The 11,755-nt window shown below is 37.8% G+C and overlaps 3 protein-coding genes across 3 annotated transcripts in view; all 3 read right to left on the bottom strand.

The window, feature by feature from the left end:
• Window positions 1–12: 12 nt before the first annotated feature.
• Window positions 13–4,585, bottom strand: LOC130223544 (soluble scavenger receptor cysteine-rich domain-containing protein SSC5D-like). Its single transcript, XM_056456385.1, is given in 6 exon segments — window positions 13–47; window positions 166–480; window positions 1,181–1,483; window positions 1,551–1,877; window positions 2,567–2,706; window positions 4,581–4,585. Coding segments are annotated over 6 exon segments (1,125 nt in total).
• Window positions 4,586–4,766: 181 nt separating this feature from the next.
• Window positions 4,767–9,418, bottom strand: LOC130223543 (deleted in malignant brain tumors 1 protein). The gene is given in 13 exon segments (XM_056456384.1): window positions 4,767–4,844; window positions 5,109–5,168; window positions 5,338–5,400; window positions 5,500–5,562; window positions 5,696–5,764; window positions 5,950–6,009; window positions 6,800–6,886; window positions 6,966–7,175; window positions 7,254–7,607; window positions 8,244–8,600; window positions 8,677–8,706; window positions 8,709–8,999; window positions 9,082–9,418. Coding segments are annotated over 13 exon segments (2,031 nt in total). The 3' UTR covers window positions 4,767–4,794.
• A 61-nt stretch (window positions 9,419–9,479) lies between these two features.
• LOC130223542 (uncharacterized) overlaps window positions 9,480–11,755 on the bottom strand; it is a 160,987-nt gene continuing 158,711 nt past the window's right edge. Inside the window, 8 exon segments of the mRNA XM_056456383.1 lie at window positions 9,480–9,487; window positions 9,589–9,903; window positions 10,013–10,162; window positions 10,165–10,326; window positions 10,418–10,714; window positions 10,849–10,947; window positions 10,950–11,162; window positions 11,264–11,590. Coding sequence (XP_056312358.1) covers window positions 9,480–9,487; window positions 9,589–9,903; window positions 10,013–10,162; window positions 10,165–10,326; window positions 10,418–10,714; window positions 10,849–10,947; window positions 10,950–11,162; window positions 11,264–11,590 — 1,571 coding nt within the window.

Genomic DNA, 11,755 nt, shown 5'->3' with positions numbered 1-11,755 from the left:
TATGAAGGATCTCTAACCTCCCAGAGCAGCGAGAACCTCCAACAAGCCTGACCTCTGAGAGAACATACTTTAAATCAGGAAATATCATTTTTATCATGTATATTTAACAAAAGGGAGTTAAAATGTGACTACCTTTAGCAGATGTTTTCTCTACATTTAGCTTACCTGAACAGATGACTTGAGCATTCTTATCAAGACACTCATCATGAACGCTCGATTGCATGGATCCACATTTCTTGAGTGTTGACTCTGATCCATTACACATTGAATTTTTTATTAAGATTGGTCCTGATCCCAGGCCAAACTGAGCATCACCCAGAGCATCTACAGGTTCTCCACAGTCCAGTTCTCTACACACCACTGCAGCATCAGCCAAATCCCAGCCCATACCACACACTGTTCCCCACTGACCTCTATGAAGAACTTCTACTCTACCAGAACAGCGGCTGTGACCATTCACCAGTTTTACATTCTTTATGCCTGTAAGTGTAAGAGAGAGAGAGAATTAGTTTTGTAATCATAGTCGATATTTAAAAATAAATATATAAAAAGAATGCAGTGGGAAAACTTCATCCCAACCTAATTCAAATCAAACAATATGTGTAGAGATTGAATTTAAGAAGTCAAATTCTAGACCTTTCAATTTTTTAAATGTTACATTTTAATTTCACATTTTTCCAGTTTACTGTGTTTTAAATTTAGTTTAAAACCTACACTCAAATGAACTGAAATAAATCATTTTATATAACAGTTGGCTACAAGACATCTGTATCTTATAATTTAACTGAATAAACTGTGCACTTTCTGTCAAGCTATACTGTTATCCATCATGAAAACATAATAACACTGTACAGCAATGGTCTCAAGCTCAATTCATTGAGGGCCACAGCTCTGCACAGTTTAGCTCTAAATCACGCCCGCTTAATAGTTTTTAGTAGTTCTGAACACCTTGATTAGTGGGATCAGCTGGGTTTGATTAGGGTTGGAGCAAAACTGACACCTATACTGTTTAGCAACATGCAAACCTGTATTAATGTCCAGAACTAATCAAATATCCAGTTGTTAAATGTGGTAGTAGTGACACCCACCACAGTGACCTTAATTTTACCTTTAGATCTCCCAAAACCCTAACAATGATTTAAATTTACTTAAATTTGATCAATTTAAAACAAACTCATACCAGTGCACAACAAACCAATGTTGTCCTCATGAGTACAGTTGTTTTCATACAGTGGTGATGTTGGACAGAAGTGAATCTGAGACTCATTTCCTCTGCAGTGAATCTCTTGTGTCCACATCTGAGCGTCTCCTTTGTCAAAAGCAGCTGCTCTCAGCACCTGTACAGGAGCCCCACAGTCCAGCTCTCTACACACAACCTCTGCATCCTGCTGGTCAAAGGCAGCGTCACACACTGACATCCACGTCTGATCATGAAGGATCTCCAACCTCCCAGAGCAGCGAGAACCTCCAACCAGCCTGACCTCTGAGAGAACACAGATTAACAAAACCTGCATGTACATGCATAATGAAATTAAGTATGACTTATATGCAAAATAGTTTACCTGAACAGATGACTCCAGCATCTTTAGAATGATCACAGTTGCGTTTATCCCATCCCAATGCCCCACAGTTCTTCAGTGTAGACTCTGACCCAGTACACATGATATAACTCATCCAGACTGGTCCTGATCCTTGACCGTAATGAGCATCATACAGAGCATCTACAGGTTCTCCACAGTTCAGTTCTCTACACACCACTGCAGCATCTTTAAGATCCCAGAAATCATCACACACCGTTCCCCACTGACCTCTATGAAGAACCTCCACTCGACCAGAACAGGGACTGGTACCATTCACTAGCCTGATATTCACATGAACTAAACATCGAGTAAAAATAACAAGGAAAAATGAAGAAACATAACTGCAAAGAATTTTCATACATGCAATTCTCCTCTTCAGTTATTAAAATAGACAATTTATAGGAGATGTATACCATTTACATATATAAAAAGTTATTTCACAACATAATTACCTCAGGATCTCAAACTGAGTTCTTTTTCTCTCATTTTTATTTATATGGATATGGCAAATCCATTTGTAAGCACAATATAAATTATTTGTAATGATTGGACATAGAGAAGTGGTTTTACCTTTGATTAGAGACTGAAATGGGTGTCAATGAAATACCAAAAGTATTTTACTATATTTTACTAATGGTAATAATAATAATAATAATAATAATAATAATAATAATAATAATAATAATAATAATAATAATTGTAAATTACCGCACTTAATTGGTAGTTATAAGAAAATGTGCATGGCATTACACACTTTTTTATCATGTAAAATTAAAGCAGATATCTCATGAAAACATGACAGGAAAACTAAATAAAGGCATGCATCAAAGTGTTTCTATAAGTAAACAAATCAATCATATAATTTAAATAAAACTGAAATTTAAATCAACCCTAATTTTCTTATGAGATTTCCTACAATGTGTTTAAGTACTTAAAGAAAAATATGGAAACAACTTAATCTCTTTCACTATTTAATGTGTACTTACCAGCAGTGCTGAGAATTAGAGCAGAGGACAGTAAAATGAGCATCAGGCTTCTTGTTTTCTCCCACTGCATGATTAACTTAACATCCAAAACGATCTTCTCCACACTGATGATACAGAAGTAGAGGCATCCACTCAGCCCCCTTAAAGAGAGAGAAAGAGGAGAAACAGCCTCCAATCACACCCGCTATTACCTTATTAGACACAACAGAGGAAATCATCAAACAACTGCAGTGACAAATCAGAGCACGCTTCGCTCACTTTCTCCATATATATCAAAGTTGTCTGTGTCTCTCCCCACCCAACAAGATGCACAAATACATACACACACAAACACATACACACACACTCATATATTTGACTTACAGGAGACAGGAAACTCTCCAGTTTATTTACAGTATCAGAGCCTGCAGAACACCTGCAGAGACGAGATAAAAACACTGATAAGTAACGGTAAATGTCTGTAACACTTACTATTAATGTATACATAAGTGTGATATTGACACATAATCTCCTCTCTCTACAATTTATGTAATTATAAAATAGCATGTTAAAAACATCTTACCATAACATTTTGCATTTCTACAAATGAGTCAATCACAATTTTCCTTCAACTTTTTTTCCATTGTGTGAGAAAATGGACATGTCCTGAGAACTTGAGAGTGTCAATTTCATGTCTTTTTGGTTCTCTTTTAACTGCTACAAAAAGACGCCCTGTAATGTCTGGGGAGGTACATTTTTGATTAAGCAGAAAACAAATCCAGAATGTTCTTATTATTACATTAACAAATAAGTGGGAATCAAACACCAAATTCACATTGAGTACTTGCTGGGGAGCCCTGAAACACTGACATTTCATGCAATCCATTTTTATCCTCAAGATGGCAGTAAAACAGAGGAATGAATTACTTTGATGCCATTGATTAGGGCAGTGGTCTCAAACTCAATTCCTGGAGGGCCGCAGCTCTGCATAGTTTAGCTGCAACCACCTCCAACTCACACCTATTTAATGGTCTCTAGTAGTGTTGAACACCTTGATTAGTCGGATCAGCTGTGTTTGATTAGGGTTGGAGCAAAACCGTGCAGAGCTGCGGCCCTCCAGGAATCCAGTTTGAGATTTATGGATTAGGGGATTGAAAATAATGATTAATTCATGAAGGGAGACAGGAAGGGAGAATGGAGACGTGAAGGAATCCTAAAAAAAAGGTTTCAATAGATTTCAATACATTTTTAAAGAAATTAAACAGATTTCTCAAATCATTTCCTACATCACAGCTCTGATCGTCCTCCGAAACAAGCCTTCATTATTAATTACTGAGAAATAAAGTTGGACAAAGGGGTTAGTGAACACTGACAACTGTGTTATATAGTTAACAGTTTCAGAATTAAATCTGGTAAACCATTTCCAGCTTTTCTATATCAAAAGAACAGGCAAGGTTTGGTTTTCGAAAGGAAAAAACAAAAGACATACAATGAATAGTTTTTATTAACATTGTTTAGCTGTATTTAGAAAAATTCAGTAATCAGGTGACAATTAGCTTCATTCAAATAATGAGAAATTTATTTAAAAACCAGGTTTTAGTTATTAGAAAAGTAATTATTACATCCTGCCATGTAATTAAAATGTACAATTTCTACAACACAGCTATAGACCATTTTGACGGATATAAACAAAAACAATGGTCCAACATATGTCCTCTTTTACATTTTTAATTCCTATAGCTTCAGAGAATACAAAAAGAGCCACGTACTGATAAATAATGTTATGACAGATGTTTTAACATTAAGTTATGATTGAATTACCTCTTGTTACAGTTATGAAGTAGTTTGATAACAAGCAGGAGATATTCATGGGCCAATGACGTGACCACATTGAAATGGTCCATAGAATAGTATTCATGTAAACATTGTACTTCAAGTTTGTCGTTATTTTTTTTACATTCATCCAACAGAAGTTTTAGAAAACTTACACTTGCATGACAGTGTAATTATCATGTTTTGTCACTAGAGAACTCACTTCATCTCAATTATTAAAATAATAATATAACAATAACCCCAACAAACATAACCATGGCTATCACAGCAAAAAACAATGGAAATTATAATAATCATTTAATTTATATCTGTTTCACAAGTTTGCAAAATGAAATAAAATAAATTAATTAAAATAAAAATAAATTAAAAAATAAAAGAAATGCAAAAACTTCAATAGAATAAAATAAAACACTGAGTTATACAGCTTCTTTTTCAGTGTCTGATTCTTCCACCACATCATCATAATCTGCATTATAAAGAAAAAAGCACAAAAAAGCTGTTCAGTGCTGTGATTGCATTACAATTAATAATTATCTTATATAATTATTCAAAATTTAATCATAAACCTGTTGCATTAATATTTTGTTCTGAGAATTTAAAAGATTAAATTAATATTACACAGCTATATAGCAATACACTAGGGTCAATTCATACATTTGTGAATCTTAAACATGAAAGATATTGCAATATTTTATATTAAGTGTATTAATAATCACGAGACAAGACTTACCCAACAGGTTTCTCATTTCTTCAGTGATACTCCATACATCATCATACTCCTGACCTTCCTCTGTACAAAAAAACCCAAAGCAAAATAATAATAAACAAATCCCTCATGAGTGTCTGAGACTAGCAGATTAAGCACAATAAAACTATTATGATTAATTTTATTAGTATATGTTCAATATCTTAAAAATAAATGTAAATTGAAATTAAAAATGAAGTTCTGCTTGACGCACTCGATTCACAATGAGAGCACTGTTCACTAATGATGACATCATCATAATTTTCAGGAGTGTCCACTACACAAAAACAACATTATGAGCTTTTGGATATAACATTAAGCTATTAAAATAACATTTTATCCAAACTAACCTTAAAAATGATCACAAAAAAATCACCTTTATCAGCAGCACAGTTTTGTCCAATGGTAATGACATCATCATAGTCCTCTGGTTTGTAGTCTACAAATGCAACATTAAACCAATCCAATCAAGTGTTTAAATGTTTTAAAATACTGTATAAATTAACAAACAAATTGTGGAACAGTAGACAGAGAGAAAGAATTATGAACACAATAGAGAACTGGACAATGACCTGTCTCATCGGGTATTGGTACATTAATGGCGATGTCCTCATAGTCTGACGTGCCTGCATTCAGCCGTTCTTCGATATAAAAAATAATCATACAAAAAATACATTTAAAGAATTGTAGAAAAAATGCGGATCCCAAAGTGTTTACGGTTTGATTAATCGAGCAATGAAATCACTTGATCAATTCATAAGACCAATTCCCTGTAAGGTCATTACTGTTCTAAACACTTGATCAGTTTGTAAAACACTGCTCTTACCTGGTAGGAGTGAATCTCCATCTCCAAACCCAGAACGCTGTTCTTGAGAGATAAGACTCTCTGTTAAATAACAGCAAAACAAAAACAACCGTTTGGAAAAATTATTCATCATCAAAAAAGATTCAGTCCTAAACCATTTTATTCTTTTTAATTTCTTTTTAATTTTTTTGCTTTCCCTGGGAATCGAACTCAAACCCTTAGCATTGATTGTGTCATGTTAAATGTTTTGAGCTACAGAAAGGCTTTCAATGTGTCACATAAATTAATGAATGAAGTGATAAAGATTTATTTATTACACATGTGATCAGAATGATCTAAACATAAGATGTAACACAAGTTGAATAGTTTTATGAATGTACTCCATACATGAATAGATTCCTATTCAAACAGTGTTATCCACCTTTTTCTTCATTGTACAAGAAAGAGGAGGCACTGGATACGTATTGTCTTGAGACTTCTGGTTTCATTCAATTCCATTGATTTTAGCTATAAAAACATCATTCAAAGGTTTTTAAATGTATTTTCATAAACACAAGGAAATTACTTTGACCATTTACTGCCGGTTATTATTACTAGTCATTTGCCCATAAGCAAAGTTCTAAATAAAGGTTCTAAATAAATTACAGAAATGAGTGTACTTTTACATTGTAGAATAAGGTCAATACACTTAGCATGAAGAAATTGCAAATGGTGAACGGGGGATTTATCTGTCTGAGTGAATTAAAGACTAGGAAGAGAAAGTGAGACCTTTTTTATTGAATATAATTAGTGCCAGGTTTGAAAATAAAGGTTGTGGATACATTGTATAGTTTTAGATAAAAGCGTTTAACTTCCATCTATGATGCCTCACCTCTTAAGTCATTGTGTCTGTGGTAAATTTCCTCATAAACTGCCTCAGTTGGAGCCCTGTGTAGTCCAGTGTACCAGTCAGCAAGAGCTGTGAGTGTGACAAGACAAACATGTGGTCAGTTCACAACACAATACAATGACATATGAGATCTCTGGATCTCTCCTACCTTTCCTCATGAGTCTGTTTTGCTTAATAAGTATAAGCAGTGCCACTAAGAGCAGTACGAGCACAACTCCCAGTACAATCACCAGCACTGGGGGGACTGGGGGAGTTTCTGGACATGTTTGTAAAGAAGAGACTGATGTTGAGCTCACTGTCTGAGAAACTGGACCAGAAGGTGATGCTGATGTGGCAGGAGTAGTGGACACTGACAAATCTGAAAAATCAGACACAAATAGATTTAAACTTCAGCAAATGTTTCAATCAATAATATTCGTCAGCGTTTTTCAGTGACCTGCACAGGTGAGTCCAGCGTGCTCTTTGTGGGAGCAGTCAGTGGTGCTGTTCAGGGAGAGAGGACAGTCCCACAGGTGAAGCTCATTCCCTCTGCACTGGACACTGTTCAGCCACACAACACCTTCACCAGCACCAAAGGCTGAATTCCCATCAGCCCTCAGTGCTGCTCCACAACCCAGCTGCCTGCAGACCACCTGAGCATCGTCGATGTCCCAGAGATCATCACAGACTGAGCCCCACACAGCGTTATGATACACCTCCAGCCTCCCAGAGCACTGGTTGTGCCCTCCACGCAGTCTGAGAGGAATGTGAGCTAAAACACACACATCTCAGACAAAAAGAAAGCAGAGTACTGTCACAACAGAAGCAGCTATATAAGGGTCATAATGGTTACTTGTATGACCTTGCCCTGTATACAGCTAATTTGAGTTTCTATGAAATAAACTTACCAGAAAATTGTCTTTGGTGAGGAGATGTGGAAATTGTAAGATAACTTCTGGGGGATGCAGGACTCTCCTTTTCTGTAATCATCAGATATAGTAACATATGCAAATTGTCTTTTTATATTTATACTCAAAGTATTAAAGTTAAAGCAATATTATTGTATTGTGTAGTGAAAACATTCAATAATTTTACCTGAGCAGGTTACTTTGGCCACTTCATCTTTGTTACAATAATTTTGTCCCCAAATTGAAGACGGACATTGCAATAGATGTGAATCATGTGATCGACATGTTACTTTGTCAAGCCAGTTAGGAGCTGATTTCAGTCTTGATGTAGAAACAGACAAAGAACCAGATCTTCCACAGTTCAGCTCTTGACAAATAATACTCACTGTATCTATTTCCATCTGATTCCAGCACACATTTCCCCAAGATCCATTATAGAAAACCTCCACATTCCCTTCACAGCCTTCAGTTAACCTGATCTCTTTATACTCTACATGGAAACAAGAGATAACTTTAAACCAAACATTTGATTCATACACTGGATGTTACATAAACTGAATATGAAGTATATTGTTCACCAGAGCAGACGACTCCTACATCCTCCTTGTGTAGACAGTCATGTTTTCCCCAGCCTGGAGAAGAGCAGCTCCACAGGGACGTCTCATTCCCCTCACACTCCACCTCATCCAGCCATATGGGTCCAGAACCAGGACCAAACCAGGCTGGTACCTGCTGGTTACTGAGGGCCACTCCACACTGCAGCTGTCTGCACACCACATGGGCATCTTTAATATCCCAGGAGTCGTCACACACTGTCCCCCATGAGCCGCTGTGAAAAACCTCCAGCCTCCCTGCACAGTCTCCCCCAGAACCCACCAGCCTGATGGACCCGCGGCCTGATATTCAGAGAAAGAGAAACACATTATTGATCAGGAACAACTCCAGAATCTGCCCAGACGTTGTTGTTCTCACCAAGGCAGGTGATCAACAGCTGTTGTGTGGGCTGCAGTTGAGAGTTTGTGGAGAGCTGCAGTTCCCCAGATGAGCTTCACTCCCAGAGCACTGGAAGCCCATCACACACTCATGACTGTGTTCAGGACTGGATGAAGAGGAGCCCGAGAAGTTGAGCACAGAGCCACAGCCCAGCTGTCTGCAGACCACAGAGGATTCAGTGAGACTCCAGGAGTCCAGCAGAACCTTCCTCCAGACCTGCTGGATCAAAACTTCCACCTGCCCCTCACACTGACTCTCTCCAGACAACCGCACCAGACCCTCATGAAGAGCCAGAGACGAGTCTGAAGATAAACATGAGGCAGTTTATTAAGATAATAATAAATGTAATCCATGTAATATATATTATTAATCAAATGTCCTCACTAGAGCAGATGACTCCAACATCTCGTCTATGAGAACGTTCAGCTCGACTCCATGAAGAGATTGAACATTCGGAGAGTTTTGTTTCATTCCCGTCACAATCAAACACATCAGCCCAGATTTCACCACTTCCCTCTCCAAACCAGTCTGATCCCACAACAGACACAGCAATCCCACAGTTCAGCCTTTTACAGAGGACACTGGCAGCTCTCATATCCCAGCATGCATCACACACTGTGCCCCATTTACTGAGATACTGAAGCTCCACTCTTCCAGAACAAGAGTCTGAACCATTTACCAGTTTGAGATCAGTGTAACCTGTGCAAAGAAATGTTGGCATTGTAAGGCCCTTTACAAAAATATATATTATACAACATCTAGACAGAGATATATTTTATTAATTAAAGAGCTGCCAAATAATGCCAAACAATGTAGAGAGACAAATTTTGTACAGTAACACATTTGAGAGATTATAGTAATGGGACCCTATACAGTACATTAATTCTTTACCTGAACATATCAGGCCTACTCTACTGGCATTTGTGCAATTGTTTTTGTGGGATTGTGACATTGAACAGAATGAAATGTGAGACTCGTCTCCTCTGCAGTGAATCTCTTGTGTCCACATCTGAGCGTCTCCTTTGTCAAAAGCAGCTGCTCTCAGCACCTGTACAGGAGCCCCACAGTCCAGCTCTCTACACACAACCTCTGCATCCTGCTGGTCAAAGGCAGCATCACACACTGACATCCACGTCTGATCATGAAGGATCTCTAACCTCCCGGAACACAGATGAGATCCCTCAATAAGTCTGGACTGTTTATGATCTGTTATAAAATAAATAAAATAATATAATATATATATATATAAATTGTATAACACAGACTTAATTTAATTTATGACATTTATCAATACAAATATGCTATTGTCCTTCACCTAAGCAGATGACTCCAGCATCATCATTATGACCACAGGTGTGTCGGCCACATCCTGCTGCTCCACAGCTTTTTAATGTAGATTCCATCCCATAACAACTTAAAGTATTCATCCAGACTGGTCCTGATCCTGGTCCAAAATGAGCGCCACCAGAGCATCTATGGATTTCCCACATCCCAGTTCTCTACACACCACTGCAGCATCAGCCATATCCCAGTCATCCTCACACACTGTTCCCCACTGACCTCTATGAAGAACCTCCACTCGACCAGCACAGGGACTGTTACCATCAACCAACCTCACATTCCTTGCATCTAAATGAATTTAATAAAAAAGATATGTCAAGTAAAATTATAAAATACATATTTCTATTATCTTCTCTCTAACTCCAGCTCTTACTTGCACAAAACAGTCTAACACTGTCGTTGTGAGTACAATTGTTTTCATATAATGTTGATGTTGGACAGAGGTGAATCTGAGACTCATTTCCTCTGCAGTGAATCTCTTGTGTCCACATCTGAGCGTCTCCTTTGTCAAAAGCAGCTGCTCTCAGCACCTGTACAGGAGCCCCACAGTCCAGCTCTCTACACACAACCTCTGCATCCTGCTGGTCAAAGGCAGCGTCACACACTGACATCCACGTCTGATCATGAAGGATCTCTAACCTCCCAGAGCAGCGAGAACCTCCGACCAGCCTGACCTCTAAACAGAATAATTCACAAATAATTTACTCATTTTCAGTTTTTATTTTTTCATAAAATACTGGTATGTGTAATGTTCTCAATGAATGTAAAAATAATATCACTGCAGGTTAAAATTATGTTTTGAACAGTTACCTGAGCAGATGACTATAGCATCACCACTATGATCACAGTTATGTTTCTCCCATCCTGATGACCCACAGGTCTTCAGGGTAGACTCTGATCCAGTACATAACAAACATCCATCCAGATTGGTCCTGATCCTTCCCCAAAATAGGCATCACCCAGAGCATCTACAGGTTCTCCACAGTCCAGTTCTCTACACACCACTGCAGCATCAGCCATATCCCAGCCAGCATCACACACTGTTCCCCACTGACCTCTATGAAAAACTTCCACTCGACCAGCACAGCGACTGGTACTATTTATAAGTCTCACATTTACACTTTCTGGATAATAAACAAAGACAATGAAAGACGAGGCGACAATGAGAATTACATCTTAAGTGATTCAGGTTCTGGTTGAATATGAATTGAAAAGTAGTTTCGACCTGCACACACAAGTTCTGTATTGTCTTCATGAAAACAATTGTTTTCATGTGATGATGATGATGATGATGATGATGATGATGATAACATAAATGGACAGAGGTGAATCTGAGACTCATTTCCTCTGCAATGAATCTCTTGTGTCCACATCTGAGCGTCTTCTTTGTCAAAAGCAGCTCCCACGCCTCCACAGGAGCCCCACAGTCCAGCTCTACACACAACCTCTGCATCCTGCTGGTCAAAGGCAGCGTCACACACTGACATCCATGTCTGCTCATGAAGGATCTCTAACCTCCCAGAGCAGCGAGAACCTCCAACCAGCCTGACTTCTGAAATAAGATAATTTAAATTATTTATTGGAAAGAGAAAAATAAAATACAAACTACATACTGTCCACAATCTAATAAATGAATATATTTAACCTCTTGAATTCTGTAGATCTCCTTTGCCCCACACCCAAAAGTAACCCACTGCTTAGGTGGATTAAGCATAAA

This window comes from Danio aesculapii, chromosome 4 (genome assembly GCF_903798145.1).
Source record: "Danio aesculapii chromosome 4, fDanAes4.1, whole genome shotgun sequence".
NCBI lineage: Eukaryota > Metazoa > Chordata > Actinopteri > Cypriniformes > Danionidae > Danio > Danio aesculapii.
The sequence above is the reverse complement of the archived record's forward strand: the minus strand, read 5'-3'. Positions and strand labels throughout refer to the sequence as shown.